The following is a 15157-nucleotide window of genomic DNA, read 5'->3' as shown; positions in this document are numbered from 1 at the left end:
TATACTAAGAGAGCGAGTTCGCGCACCGTTTGATTTAATTACTTAAAGTGACCATCGCGTAATTTAAATTCTATCATTCCATAGAATTGGAAAGAAATTTTGCAATTTAAGTCTTAAATCGAGACGAATTCAATATATTAATTAGTGAAAAGGGTCATGTTATTATATATATGTATGCATAATGTGTGCGTATGTGCATATGCAGTATATAATGCAGTTATAATTAATAAACATAAAAGCCACAAATATTTGAAAATCAAGTACACACGTTTCCAGTTTATTTAATAAGCGATGAAAATGTGGAAATGTATATGAGAAATAAGCGGAGAGTTAATTTGGAAATTTTATAGTTGGATTTCTAGCGAGCTCTTATAAGTTATAAGATAGTCATTCTCAATTCTGAAATCTCAGGTTGTCAAGTTCAGAAATTGTTCTCGCGGCAAAAAGAATCGCAGGGGAAGGGCATTAGAAGCGGTGCTGAGTTGAAATGCATTCTCTGCGCTCGCCCGAAGCCATCCGTGATCTCTTTTCAACTATTCCAGATTTTTTTGCGGCTATGTCGTTTTTAGCGATGTGTACCTGTGTGCGCACTTTCTTACATGTGCAGTCCGTGCGGAAAAAGCACAAAATGGTCGAGGTGTACTTTTCTGGACAACTGCGATAAGTATCATATTTCACCTCACAGTGCCATGGACTACAATTTTTTGAGCATATCTAAATCACGATACGTCGAGCGGGAAGTGAGTCTGTCTTGCTCCATCAATGTCTGGCGCGTGGAAAACTAAAAATTGCTCCGTCCTACAAATGAGCGCAACTTACTCTCCTTCTTTCTCTCTCTCTCTCTCTTCCTTTCTCTTGACAACAGATCAGAGATCACATTAGAAAGATACAGATCGAAGTGATACGATTTAGCATCACATGTCACCCAGTCTCATCAATGTTTCGCCAAACATTACTCTCTAGCATCGACAACTCATTGGAGAAAAATTCAAGGCGAATGAGACCTTTCAATTTTGTCTTCTGTTTCTATTAGTATATCTCGAAATTCGGCACACAAGATAGTAGAAGTGCTGTGTAGCATTAGTGTATCTCGGTTGTACATTTCTCGCCGTTGCTACTTGTGTCACTTCAATCTAGTAGACATGCACAGTACAAACATTCGACCGCACAACCGTTCGTAACACAATCATTACCATCATGGGACAACTTCGTCTATGACAAAACAAACACGCTCGTCGGGATTAGCAAACGAAATATTAATTGTACATCTATTTGCGCAGAGATGGGTATAACGTGCTGTGTGTAACCACTCGAATATACTTACCGCCTTCGATTATCGCAACTACGAATTACGCGTACGCGAAAGATTATTGCAACGGCGAACGCGCTTCTCTTTCTCTTTTACCCAACTCTGCTTATACGTGATTAAAATTGCAATCTTCGATGCACAAGCACGCAGCGCATACGCGCTTTCGACACAATAATTCGCACCTCGTTTATACGCAGCACTATTCGTTAATGCCAAGCGACTTTGCGTTTTATCCATAAATTGAAATTACCAACGAATCGAAGATTAATGATGTAGCGCGCGCGCGCGGTTGCGCTATATCGGAAGAGCAATTCATTATCGCTCGCGACGTTAAGCGCATAATTCCCGTTTCGTAATTCAATTTAAGAAATCGTGGTTTTCCACATTCGCGGCATGTATTCTACGAAATCAGGGCGTTGTAAATAATGCTGCGCACGGCGCAAATTGCCGAAATTATCATATCGCCGTTACTAACCCCCCACAATGAACGTCAACTCAAGTCAATAAATATTACACCGGATACATGTGCGTAGCTAATTATATGACATGCGTGTGTTACCGTAACCACGTTTCGCTATTTCATCTGTGCAAAACTGTTTGGGGCGCGCGGCCACGCAGCATTCGCGAAGCGTGCCGAGTTCTATCGCTCTCGCGAGTTCACGGATGATACGCAGTATCAAGTTTACGAGGTTTCCTAAGATCACCGACAATATATGTGTATATGGATACATGTATATACATATACATATATATACACACACATATAAACATACATATATATATATATATATATATATATATATATATATATATATATATATATATATACCGCGCGTACTTTTTTCTGCCGACACATGCCTTCGATCCTTTTGATATCGAATCGAGTTTCCACGTGCAACATTTACAAGCCAATACCGGCAGCGACGAAAACTGCCTTTGCACGTAACAGGGACAAGATGCAGAGGTATGTAAAAAAGCGAAACACTCCTACGTTAGCGAACCAACACCACAGAAACGAGCACGGCGCGCGCGCGATGCGCATAGGCGAGATAGATAAAGTAATGGTTACCTGGAACTGTTGCATCGGGTAGGCCATCATTTGTGCCGGTGGCGGTGGTGGCGGGGGTGCGGCTTGCACCCCTGGGGGTGCCGTGACCGTCGTGGCGTGGTGTGGTGGTAACTGTGGTCCCCCAGGTAATCCCTGGCCCCATCCCGCCGCTGTGCCAGCGGCGTGGACACCCATGCCCATTCTGCGTTCATAAGAAACACGAAATACGTGACTGTCGAGTCGCGCAATTTTTTGTTTCTTTTTTTTTACGAAGACGAAGCGGCAGACACGATTACTTGACCAATTCGACGGATAACTGTCCGGATGCAGCGTACTTTGCGCTGTCGGCGTTGGATAAGGTCGCACATTTTCGATAATAAATTAACGTACACCGACGAGTCTGTCTATGTCGAATGCAAACGTAAACTTCCTCCGAGCAGTCGTGAATAATTATCGAAGCTGCGCGCCCTCGATTTTCAAAGCGATGCAAATTTTAAAGCCCGCTCGGCTTAAAATTCGCCGAATCGTTGTTAAAGTCCGCCACGTCGTGCGGTAAATCCGCCGAGACGGATACTAAAAGATTGAGCGGGGATTATACATTCATATTAGACAGGAATTTCGATTCTTTTGTTCCTTTTCGATTATTCAGGGAGCCGATCGTACGCGAAATTTTAGCATTAACGAGACTCTCGCACAATAGCCCTAACGTGTGGCGCGTCGGCGAAGAAGAACTTATCTCGCGTGAAAAGCTTACCCCATATATTGCGCCTGTTGATATCCGGCGAACTGTCCATACGTGTATCCCTGCATGCCCTGAAGAAAGCCACCAGCTTGCATTTGTGTCGCTGTCGTGGGATAAGATTGGGGCGGATACCAGTATCCCAGTTGTCCGGCACCGCCGACGCCACCGACGCCTCCGACACCCGCGACGCCCGCCGCCGCCGCGGCGGCAGCTGCCGCCGCCGCGTAGTATGGGTACGTCGCCGACGATAACGCCTGAAAGAGCACGGGGATCAATGAAATAGAAAAGAGCAAGAACATTGTCTGGATTTTATGCTTAACGATGCCGATAGGGTCGAGAACAGTAATCTCCCTTCCGCCGTAGATCCTCGCGCGCACGTTACAATGACGAGACGCGCGCGATCACTTCCGCCCCACTAAAATCATCCCCCCGATATATCTCTCCGCGTATTATCATAGAGCGATATTTTTCGTTAATATTTCGGTGACTACAATCCGGATTGTGCAATCAGCTTCCGGTGATGCGGAAGGAAACGCAAGATTATCCAATTAACTCTTTGAAGCACAGAACCACAAAATTAGGACTGTTGTCTCATCTCTCTTCCGATTCCCATTAGTTGTCGAGTTTCTGATAGCGCTGAGTAGTGCAGGAAATTTACGAGTTTTTTTTCTCGCGAGAATGAGTGTCGAACCGGGCGACGACGCGTCGCTGTTAAATGGAACATGTAAAATGCATCTTCGGTATCTCGATAGCCGCGCTACCGAGAAGTTGACGAAAATAATGTACGGCCATTACGGCTCTTCGTTAAAGCGGCACGATGAACTGGGATATCACGCAAACCAATCCGATTCCGTTGAATACGAGAACAGGGTATGGCAGGATATACGTACTAACGTGATATCTCGGCTCCCTCGGGAGAAGCGCGTTATGGGAATAGAGATCAATTAGAGCGATGTCACGGGCCGAGTAGCAGTGGATGGATGCACGGAAGTACTAGCGGGGAGTGCGAGAGGGTTTGGGAAGTACTTCGGGTACCATTCCCAGATCGGGCGTACCTACCCGTCCTAACGGAGCTAATTGCTAAGAGACCCGGCCGACACACTTCGAAGAGAGGCACCTGAATAGACCGGAATCTTGCCCGATTCCCTATCTCCTCTCCCCTTTCTCTCTCTCTCTCTCTCTCTCTCTCTCTGACTGTTTCCGGCTTTACTCTTTCGCCGGACTCTCAAGCCAGCCCCCTTCTATGTACCGATATACCGACAGGGACACTTTAGCCGCGCGAAACCGGAAGGAACCGGTCGTGATCGAACCTGGTAACTACTTCCCTCCTTGAATGCTCGCGTTTCTTTGAGACCCGAGTGTACACTGTTCGGCCTCAGTGACACGTATAACAACGGCAAGCTTGAGTTTTCTAAGTGTACGACGCACGTAACTCGAGTAACTCGCTTGCCACTTTGACGCGTTTATTAAGCATGAGAGATTAGATCACGACGTCGAACCCGCTCACGATTTATATTCATTGATATGCGCGCGCCATTCTTACTTTTCATGCATTACGGCTTGGAGCTATCGAGCGAGTGTATTCATGAAATAAGGTAGAAGGGAGAGGTCCCTCCAGTTCGGTGTACGAGCGGCGATGTAAATATCGGGGAAACAGGGTGGGCGGAATTTCACGTCGAAACTGTCGTAGGACGAGTAGAAGGAAGAGATAGAGAGCGCGTTTACCTGTCCAGTTTGTTGAGCATTATTAGGATCTCCACTTTCCTTGCCCCAACTGCACTTCACCGTTTGGCCGTTGATGTCTGTGTTGTGTACCGCTACGATGGCGTGCGTGGCCGACTCCTTGGTGGAAAACCTGAAATCGAAAGAGAAGGGGATTTAAGTCTTTCGCCGGGACGTGTCTTCCGACGTCGGTGGTGTTGGTGCACGGCGGGCGCGTCTGCAAAAAGAAAAGTCCGCTCCCCAGAGCAATGCGATGCTTCTTCCCACCAGTTAAACCGGACCTTATTATGGTGGCTTAACGAAATGGTCCCTGCGACTGGTGCAGTTTAATTTATGCGAGTTTACTGTGCGCACGAATGAGCACAGTAATTGTGAATCTCGACGGATCTAGATTACTAGATGTAGGCAGGCGTTCGCTGCTAAATTCTACACACCGGTTACGCGAGGTCAGTTTCTAGTTTGCCGGGGTTAGGCGCCATTTTGGACGGTGAAGCGCGCGTTACCGTTTATTACAACGAATGATACGGACAAATTGCACTTTAACGGCCCGCCTTTTGATGACATTTGAAAAGCTGAGAGAGCATGAGAGAAAGTGGAGAAGCGGGCCATTTAATATTCCAAGCGTTCCAAACTTGTCCGACATCGACAAGGAATGCATTGTGCTTTTTGTTGCTGCGAGACGGATATCTCGCGGTTTGTGGGCCATTATATCAATATTTAAGCGCGATGGTTCTATATGTAGCGCTCTCCAATTATTCAAATATATGAGAATCCGTCACCTCGCGGTAAATTCGATAAACTTTGCCTCTGGGAGACAAGGACGGGGGTACTCGACGATCTCTGATTAGAGCGCGACAAATTCGGCATGCCGAAAGAGAGGAAGACAATGAGAGAGGGAGGGAAAGAGCGAGAAAGCACAGCGGTAGGGAATTATTGAATTTATCAAGGATTAGGTCACTTTTAACGTTCACGTTCGAGATTGCACAATGGCGACTTCGTCTAGGTGCTCGCCGCCCCCTTTCCATCCATCGAGCTCCCATCCACGATCGTTGAGTAGGACGAACGATGGTCATCGTCAGCAACCCCCTCTCTCCCGAACCCCGAGCGATAACCAGCGGCAGATAAGATTCTTTCTTTCACCGGAGAAGAAAAGACCTCCTCTTCCCTTATCCGCCACCCGTCCCGTCTTGCTTCCACGCTGTACTTTGCAGTAAGTCCATACGTCATCCCGAGATATTCGTTTCCGGGGTTCCGCGCGCTACGAGAGAACGGAGGGAGGAAGAGCAATTAGACGGAAGATATCTGAACGACGGACATTGTCCAAGGGTGGCGGAACTGTGGCAGACGAACGGAACGGTAGAGGCCATCGTATCGGATAAGGACGGACAAGGATATCGAGCAACGCGCGCGCGAGAAAGGATAAGGGTTGGAGAGATGGTGGCCGGGAGAATGGCGGGGGTGGTACGTAAGAAAGGGTTTTTGTCTCCTTCTTCCGTCCCTGTTTCCCTCTAGCCTTCTTCTTCATTCCCGCCCTCTCTCTCTCTCTCTCTCTCTCTCTCTCTCTCTCTCTTATCATTCGTTCTAGAGCAACCCTCCCACACTCTCGGCAGTCTTTTCTGAGGTAGGTCACGGATCCCTAGCCGTCGTTAAGGTGAAGCGCTGAATTCGCCTTCGGGAGATATAAATGCTCAGCTGATTTCACGAACTCTCAGGCTCCTTTTTCTCCAGCCTCGAAGATATCGACACGGCTTTCACGCCATGAAATTTATCATTATTTCGCGATTGTACATTAATTTATGTGCCGAGGAATTTACGCGCGTCCGGAATTCGAGTTTGCCGTATACGACCATTCTGACAGCCAACACCGATCTTCTGTGCGCGTGAAGTTACATATTTTGTAAAATATTATCCTCACGTTATATAAGGTATTTGACAATCCTTCATGAATGTTTTAGAGACATACATAGCCGATTCCATCCGGCGCGGCAAGTTGAACCGAAATATATGATCTGCGCGGATGTAATGGGTAGATTAATGAAATGGCCACGATCCGAGCTTGATGAGTCCGACATGCTGCCATTGACCCGACATGTTCTCGCGTCTCGTGCCATAAATCACAAGCGGCGCTGGGTATTGACGCACTGTTCGTGCGATTTCCTAATATTTCGTAAAACCTCGCTTGATGACTCGCGTTACTCGCCGGCCGATACCAGCGATCATCGCTCATGATTTTCGGCCAAATTTCCTCAAGTCTCTCGCGTCGCGACCATTGTATCGCACGCCCAAAATCCAATCGCTTTATGCAAATGTGGCCTTTGTACACGCGTTATACATACGTTGCTTCCACCTGCTTGGCTTTAGGCCAGATTGTTCGATTTTCTGATAAATTTATTCGGCCGGTTCGGTTGGTATAAGCGTATCATCAGCCACGCATAATACGTGTATGCTGCGGCAGTACAGTGTAATGGCTCTCTGGGTTGATTGGCTGAATGGTAAATTTAGACAAGGGCGATGTAAGCTTTCCCGACAATCAATGTGTGTGGTGGTGGTGATTGGCCATTATAATTTCACTTCATTCGGGACGAATTCGCGCAAGTATACCACAAAGAAATGACCGAGGACGACTGCGTAGTTTTGCGCAATACTCCGAGCAATTTTATTATGTCCAACATAACCGGCGACATCCAAGTATATCTGAGCACTTGAGGCAATGAGAGTTCGGCAAAAAAAAGAGAGTTATGTGTAAGTTAATATTACAGCATAATGTCAAGAAGCACTTGAAGTTTGATTAAATTTACAACATCGTATAGTAATAGCGTATTAAGTTTTTGCTTTAGATTTTACCTTTTTTTACAAGGCAGTAAAAACCTCCGGTAATTAACCAAGTTTGATTATATAATCAGCGGAATGGTTTTAAGGATTTCGTACCGAAGTACGCCGTTTAATTCTTCACGTTCGGAGAATTGGCTTGGAGTGTTCTTTGTGGAGTCCGGCGATCGATAAGTCATTCTGTGATTTATATAAATGGTAGGATATAATACGACTTTTAATAACGGTAACTTATTGAGCTGTAACGCGAAATTCTTGTATTCAATAGTTGATCAGAAGGAAACGTTTATTAGCAAAAAGAGAAACGCCAATAAGCGCCGACACAGGATATAGGTTGTCAATATGTTTGTATACTAATTAACATAATAATCATTATTTTATTATAATATCACAGCTATAAATCATAATTGTTTAAATGTTTTGGCCGAGATTTCCCACAATTTTCGAAAATGTCGACCAAAACATTTGAACAAATATGATTCATTTGCACATAAATACATTCACAACCTACATCCTCTTTCGGCTCTTTTCTTATTGATAATTGTATATGTATGAGAGCGCGTTATTTCTATTTCATTTTATTGGGAAAAATAAATATCTGAAAAATAACAAAAATATATTTATTCGATGGATACCAACAACATATTTATTAAAACTCACATTCTTTTATTTAAATAAAATAACTAATTCATTTTTAAAAGCAAAGATTTGAAGAAAATGTATATTTCTTTATTAAAAAAATATTTTATATTTATTATAAGTAAATATGTGTTGTTAATATCCACACACCGCTAGAATAAATATTTTTTTATTTTTTAGATATTTTTTTTTCTTTATGTACATTTCTTGAATGAGGACAATAGATGATTAATCGAGAAAAGGGGACAGATAAAAACATCTAGCTTAGATTAGAAAAGAGCCCAAGCGAAAGGTCGACTACACATAATCGGTTTAATTCATCTATAAATGCGTCGCTTGAAGGTTTGATGAAATAGCCGGCGTGTTCTATTTTCGTAAACACGTGGAATTATGCGAACCGCGCAAAAAGCGCAGACCATTGCCAATATAATCCGCAAATATCGAGTTAACTGTTCAATGATTGTGCGCGAAAAGAATGGAATTAGAGCATCGCTATTTTCAACGACTTCATCAGAAAAATCGTGACACGGCAAAATAAAAACTGATACAGGCGATACATACAGGGTGTTTCCTAAGTACACGTCGAAAAGATGCAGGATGTGATTCGTCATATCAAAATAAGCAAAAGATTTCATAAAACATATGTTTTAAACTGCTTTGTTTTCAAGATATACTACCTAAAAGTTAGCTGAAAAATTTTTTTGCAAATAAAAAATAGTGAAACATAAAATTTTTTAATTTTGATTTTTATTCAAAGAAAGTAAGAAGAAGTAATATATCATTCATTTAATTTTATTCATTCAATTTTATTTTTTCAAAAATAAAACACTCGATAATGGTGCGTACTAGCGAATTCTAATAAGAATATCTTTTTTGTGTACCGGAGAATTTCGAAAATAAGATCGTATTCGCCCTACCTATAAGGTTAAAAATAAGCACATAGAATAAGGATAGTCACCCCTTAGTTTTTAACCCTTAAATTATTTCCTCGAGAGCCATTTCAAAATATAACTCACTATCAGTACTAAATAGCCACAAAATTTAACATTTTGATATTTCACCGTCTTTTTATTTGAAAAAAAAACTTTTTCAGCTACCTTTTCCGAAAGTTATGTTTCGAAAATGAAGCATTTAAGGACACATAAAAATTTGTGTCCTTATTTTGATGTGAGGAATTATCTCCTACATTTCTGTGATATGTACTTAGGAAACACCCTGCATATTCGCCTGTCGGTGTTTCATTTCTTATTCAACAGCTAACGCGACGGTGAAATTAAAAGTGTGTTGTATCGATCGCCTATATTCGTGACGGAGACTCGTAACGAAAAGTTACCACCATGCTGAACGTTACGCGTGGGTATTTGTACACGAACATGCACGCGTTTGATGAAGTTTCGGAGCGCAGAGTCAACTCCAGAGGCGCATTGTACGTTCACGAAATGGCGAACGATCATTTCTGATTGCGGGATGTCTGGAACCCATAGCCGCCTTAGGGAATTCCACCTCAGGTTGCACTGACAACTTGAAAAGCTACTACTCATGACACATACCCTATCCCGCGTCTCAACAACGTCGCTGATAGTCTTCGGGGATCTCAAGATTCAAAATTATCGGTTTTATCTCACGTGGCGCTGTGCGATAAGAACAAATCGCGCGAGTGTCTGTGACGTGACGCTTTATTTTTAAATGCGACAGCTATTACTTTCGTATATCGCGTCGCGATTTGTCGAAGGTTCGCCGCCGTGTCAGAGGAGCCTTTTTCTCGCGTTCCTACTCCAAGGCTCGAAGATGGACGTGAATTTTTACTCGCGACGCGCACTTTGAAAGGTTTCCCGAGTAATGTCAATCTGTATGAAGAGCGGCGTGATGGAAAATGCATATTAACGCCCATTATAGATGAAGGGAGATGTCTTTCGTTGCAACATGTCAAGATATATACATATATTTACCTGATGAATGCGTAGCCTTTGTCCTTAAATACTCGAATTTCTTGGATGGTTCCGAAGTGCGAGAAGGTCTTTTGCATGAGATCCTCTGTTAAACCGTTGGTCAATCCACCGCAGTACACCGTGCAATTGGTCGGACTACTTTGATTGTAAACTTCGTCGAACGTTAGCGGTTTCGCGTTCGCTGCGGGACAAAAAGATGAAACACCTTAGTCTCTGTTTGCTCGTGCAACACATCGTGGGGAGAAGTTTAAGAAACATGATTCAAGCGTTAGTAAATCGCAGCCACACCGGATCCCCGAATATTAGTTGCGTCGTTATTTCTTCCTCCGGATTCACAATAAAAATTCGCAGTTGATTCGTGAAAAAAGGAAAACCGAACCGCTGGTAAATATTCATAAATTTGTACAGCATTCTAATGCATTACACAATGGACTATAGAAAAATGCGAAACGGTTCGGAGATTTATTGTGAGAGCTCGATTACGGTTTAAGTTAACGAATTTGGCGCTGCGAATTTTTAAATTACATTTGCTAGGGTATCGGTGTTTATTCTGTTCATACCAGGAAATTAATTACTTCTAGCAAACGTAAAGTACGGAATTACGTGTTAACAAATTTACGTATATACACACACGCACACACATATATACACATCTACGTACATATACAAATACATATATATATAATAAAACGCACGCTACGCTGTGATGTTTTAATCGACGTTAGCATACCAATTTTCCTCAATTTTCGCGTTTAATTCATCGCGCGTCAAATATTAGTAATGTTCTATCGTTGTGAATTACGACGATAAAATTATTCCTTAATTAGGAAAACAATTCACACACGCGCACGTACAGACTATACACACGTACACACGCGCAACGCAGGGAATATCGACTGCCGTGTCGTTTTATTTATACGCCATCGGCGTTTATTTTATTATCAATCAATGTTGCACAGTCTCTTTCTCTCTCTCTCTCTCTCTCTCTCTCTCTCTCTCTCTCTTTCTCTCCCTCTCGTTCTCTCGCTCGCTCGCTTGTGCGTCGCGTCGACGTGTAAGTTCCGCTCGTTCGTAATCACGATTGACGTATAAAGAATGAGTAACGCTTCGTGGTGAAGCGTCCGCGAGCGCGCTCGTGTGCAGGAGAGGAGGAGAAGGGACATTCATCAAAAAACGATCAGCGCACGGCGAAACGATTATTCCGCTCGCGACACCCAGCGGCGATCGGGTACCGATCCCGATAGCAATATAAGAAACAACACGCACATGGAGCCTTGGGAAAGCCATTATTGAAAGTATCTACTTCCCGCGACGCGATAGATCTCTCACGTATCCTTTACCCTCCGTTCTCTCTTTCTCCCTCTCTCTTTTTCTCTCTCTCTATCCGCTCTGCCGCGTCCCCTCGGCATTACTTTTACTGATACTACGAAAGAGGTCAACCGGGTTTCACGACGTGGTCGAAGCGGGACGCGCGAGCTGCTCGAGATATCGAACGCCAATGCCAAAGAGGTTGAACCCCGTCAGCTAAGTTTACGATCGTACGGGGGCTTAGCCTATACCGTGGAAGCAGGCTACGGGTGTAAACGCGACCGGTAAACCACGGCCTGTAATTGCCTCGTTCGGGGATAGAAGGTTCTCAGAACGTCCCGTTAAGAACTTACCGAGGGACGTTCTCTTCTTTTCTCAAAGCTCGGCATTATCTCTTTATTGCCCGGCGAACGTTATTCTCAGTATTCCGGGAATGTCGGCACAGCTCGCTCGTCCCCACCTATGATCAGCTTTAAAAAAAAATTTTTGTTTCTTCCAGAATGCTTATTTTGCAAAAAAAAGAGAGAGAAGGAGGGAGCAGATTGAAATATCCCAGCACCGAAACGGTGCTCGCGGTGTCGTCAACTTTTTACGATTCCGCCATCTTTGATCGTCGGTCGTTTCGCGGGTTAATAGCTGAGAATTATTATACGAAAAGGTGTAACGAATCAATGTGACATCATCCCGCGTATAGGTTATACCACCATTGTGGTTTCATCGTGTGAGCACTGCATTCTTATGCGCTTTCGCAATTATTCTCGCTACTCGAGAAATGCGTGGTTCACACTATCGAAAATGGCACACACATACACACATTCATACACACATACATTGTGTCGTAGGTGGTTAGTTAGCAAAACCTTCGATTAATTAAATAAATATTAAAAAAAGCATTTCATATCAAGATGCAGATAAGATATGATTATACAAAGAAAGATACGTCTACCTCTGTACATCTAATTGTTACAAATTTGGTAATCCTACTCAGAGCATGCAAAATTTTTCGTCATAGATTGCGAGCAAATGGAACGTGTCGAATTAACGAAAAATGGGAAACTTAGTTTCTCCAGGAGTGGACTCGTTCTACGGCCAGTTTTGTGTTTGCTGGCCAGGTTTGTGGTTGCTTTCTCCACTGTCAATATATATATATATATACTTACACACAACAGATATGAAAGAATTGAATTTATTTATCATGGAGTGAAGCGATTCGAGTGTTACGGTCTTTGATGGGAGAAGCGCTATAAAAATCGAACATTCTGCAAATATGCTAAAAGACAAATATTGTTCTCCCGACTCTTCTTCTCGTTTGTATTAATTCAGTTGTCTTATTCGCTGTTTGTTCACATCCGTTACTTTATTTATCCACCAACTGTCGCATTACCGAAAGACAGTTTCAGCTCGAATAAGTGAGTCGCACGATTCTCTCAGTTTGAATAAAGTGGTACCGCTCCAAACACCCGAAAGCGAAATCTATTCCCGGATATTTTATTATTAACCTGTCATTAACCTGTGTCTTCGACAAGCAATTTGCTTCACATTAAGGCGCACGAATGTGAGCCGCAATATTTTAAGAAGACGCTTAACGTTTCTATATAACACATGTCTCTCTTTCCAGAGAGTACTGTAATAAATTGCTTCCGGCGGGATATTAATTTTATATCGGATTTTTAGCGACACGCGAAGCTGCCACTGCTTTTCTGTCAATACTTGTCCGCGCCGTGGACGTAGTTTTTGAGATTTAAGCGAAAAGAGAAATCGAGATTCCAGATATCGGAGATCGATTGGGGGAATTGCTCCCGACGTTTTGAAGCGGTTACATTGAGAATATCTGCTTGAAAAATTGAAGAGTTATTGTAGATCTATAGCGAAGGTTTTCGTACGAAGCTGATATTCTATAAAAGAAAAAATGAGAATTTAAAAGAAAGATTGCGAAGATGAAGTCGATTCGGGATGATGCCCGGCGAAAGGATAACTGTATACACAACTGTAGTTTTATCGAGCTTTATCACACGTTGGAGATTAATGCTGTCGTCCGTGGCACGTAAAGTTCTCGCATGTTCACTTATATCGATATCTTTAGTCACGAGTTTGGATTTAACATGGCGCGAGACATCTCGAATCGACGAATCTCTGTCGTCTGATGAAAGTTTCCGCGTAACACGAAATTATCAGGGGGAAAAATGCAAACGACAAAATCGGCGTTCGCCGATTATTTAATGATTCGTAAAACATATCGCGACGGAACAATCGGCCAAGTTGAACGCTTCGTTCTACGTTTGCCGACGATAGAAGATAGAACTGTAAATGTCGGATTTTCCGTAGATTCCGGGCTCGTAGGAACGCAACAGAAACTTTTGAGAAATCATAATTTTCAGAAATATTCGACGGCTCGCGCGCGTTCGCGCAAGAGCGCCACCGTCCTTATTTCCCCTTCGCGAATTCTTAGTGTTCTAATCGAAATATTCCTCCTCGAGATTGGGCCATACTGATCCGATTTGATTCCACTGAGTGCGCGATGCTCCAATTGGAAGCCCTCAGGCATGACTATCTTCCGACGTTTCCATTTTAAGTGGTCGACTCATGCGTCGTATACGTTCGAGATCTTAATACGCTTCCTGACCCTAACGCGATTGCACGAACCGGCGCGGCTCTTGGGAAACACTATTTACCGACGTATTATAGTCGCAGTCACATGCAGTCGATATGTTTAAACTTGGACGTTTTCGAGAGCCGCGCTTGCAGAAATTACGTGTCAGTTTACGCGCGGCAATAAAAGTAAATAACTACTTTCGAGTATCGAGCACCCTGTCGGCCGACGTGGCGACGACGACGACGACGACGGCATTGCACGACCGATCTAAAAATTCCGCGAAACTTTCTTTGAACTCTCTCTCTCTCTTTTCCTCTCTGAGAGAGAAAGAGACGAGCGATCCGTATCTCGACGTCGCACGTGAATTGAACAGCGGAATTTGTAGTGATTGTAAGAAAATATCCAAATTCGCCGGATCTCGGACTCTCGCCCCTCGAAAACGTCCCGTGATTTATGATCCTTCGGACGTGCCTGGTCGAAGATCCGCCATTACGGAAACAGCCTGTAGTTCTGGATTCGGCTCATTAGGCAGCTGATTACGCGGACGTGCCTAAATCGAAGTTCTATACGCCGGGTCAATGGCGGCTCCAGCGTATTCCCGTGAAACTTTATTCTTATCTAGCGGGAACCACTTGGCGATCGAATAACTAGATTTATCGCGCGAATCTAGTAAGTTTTTACTTCACTGAATTTCCGATAACTCGCCGCTCCGGGAGAGCCGGGAGATGAAAGATCAACAAGAAATTCGGGGGTAAACTCGAAATTTTCTACCAACCGCGCCGGGAGTCCGGACGCGCGCACCAGTTCCGGCCTTAAGTAAAAAAAAGGGGGGCGCAGAACACTGAAGTGAGAAAGGAAAGGAAAGGGATAAAGAAAGAGAGAGAGAGAGAGAGAGAAAGAGAGAGAAGGACAGGGGGGAGGGAGAAAGAAGAGAGAGAGAAAGAGAGCAAGGGGGGGAAAAAAAGGAAATAGAGGAAGGACGACGCGGCTTTAGACCTCCGCAATATCTCCTCGCTCT

General features: G+C 43.7%; 1 protein-coding gene across 7 annotated transcripts in view; it reads right to left on the bottom strand.

Annotated features, from left to right (window-relative positions):
* The window catches only part of LOC116844664 (nucleolysin TIAR), a 475685-nt gene that overhangs the window by 13210 nt on the left and 447318 nt on the right, over positions 1-15157 (bottom strand). For all 7 annotated transcript variants that reach the window (XM_032816518.1, XM_032816513.1, XM_032816511.1 and 4 more), the window contains 4 exons: positions 10239-10419; positions 4825-4954; positions 3112-3353; positions 2379-2559 (listed from right to left, as the gene is read on the bottom strand). In XM_032816518.1, coding sequence (XP_032672409.1) covers positions 2379-2559; positions 3112-3353; positions 4825-4954; positions 10239-10419 — 734 coding nt within the window. The remainder of the gene's footprint in view (positions 1-2378; positions 2560-3111; positions 3354-4824; positions 4955-10238; positions 10420-15157) is intronic.

This window comes from Odontomachus brunneus, unplaced genomic scaffold (genome assembly GCF_010583005.1).
Source record: "Odontomachus brunneus isolate Ranch 3 - 2012 unplaced genomic scaffold, Obru_v1 Obru_scaffold_044, whole genome shotgun sequence".
Taxonomy (NCBI): Eukaryota; Metazoa; Arthropoda; class Insecta; order Hymenoptera; family Formicidae; genus Odontomachus; species Odontomachus brunneus.
The sequence above is the reverse complement of the archived record's forward strand: the minus strand, read 5'-3'. Positions and strand labels throughout refer to the sequence as shown.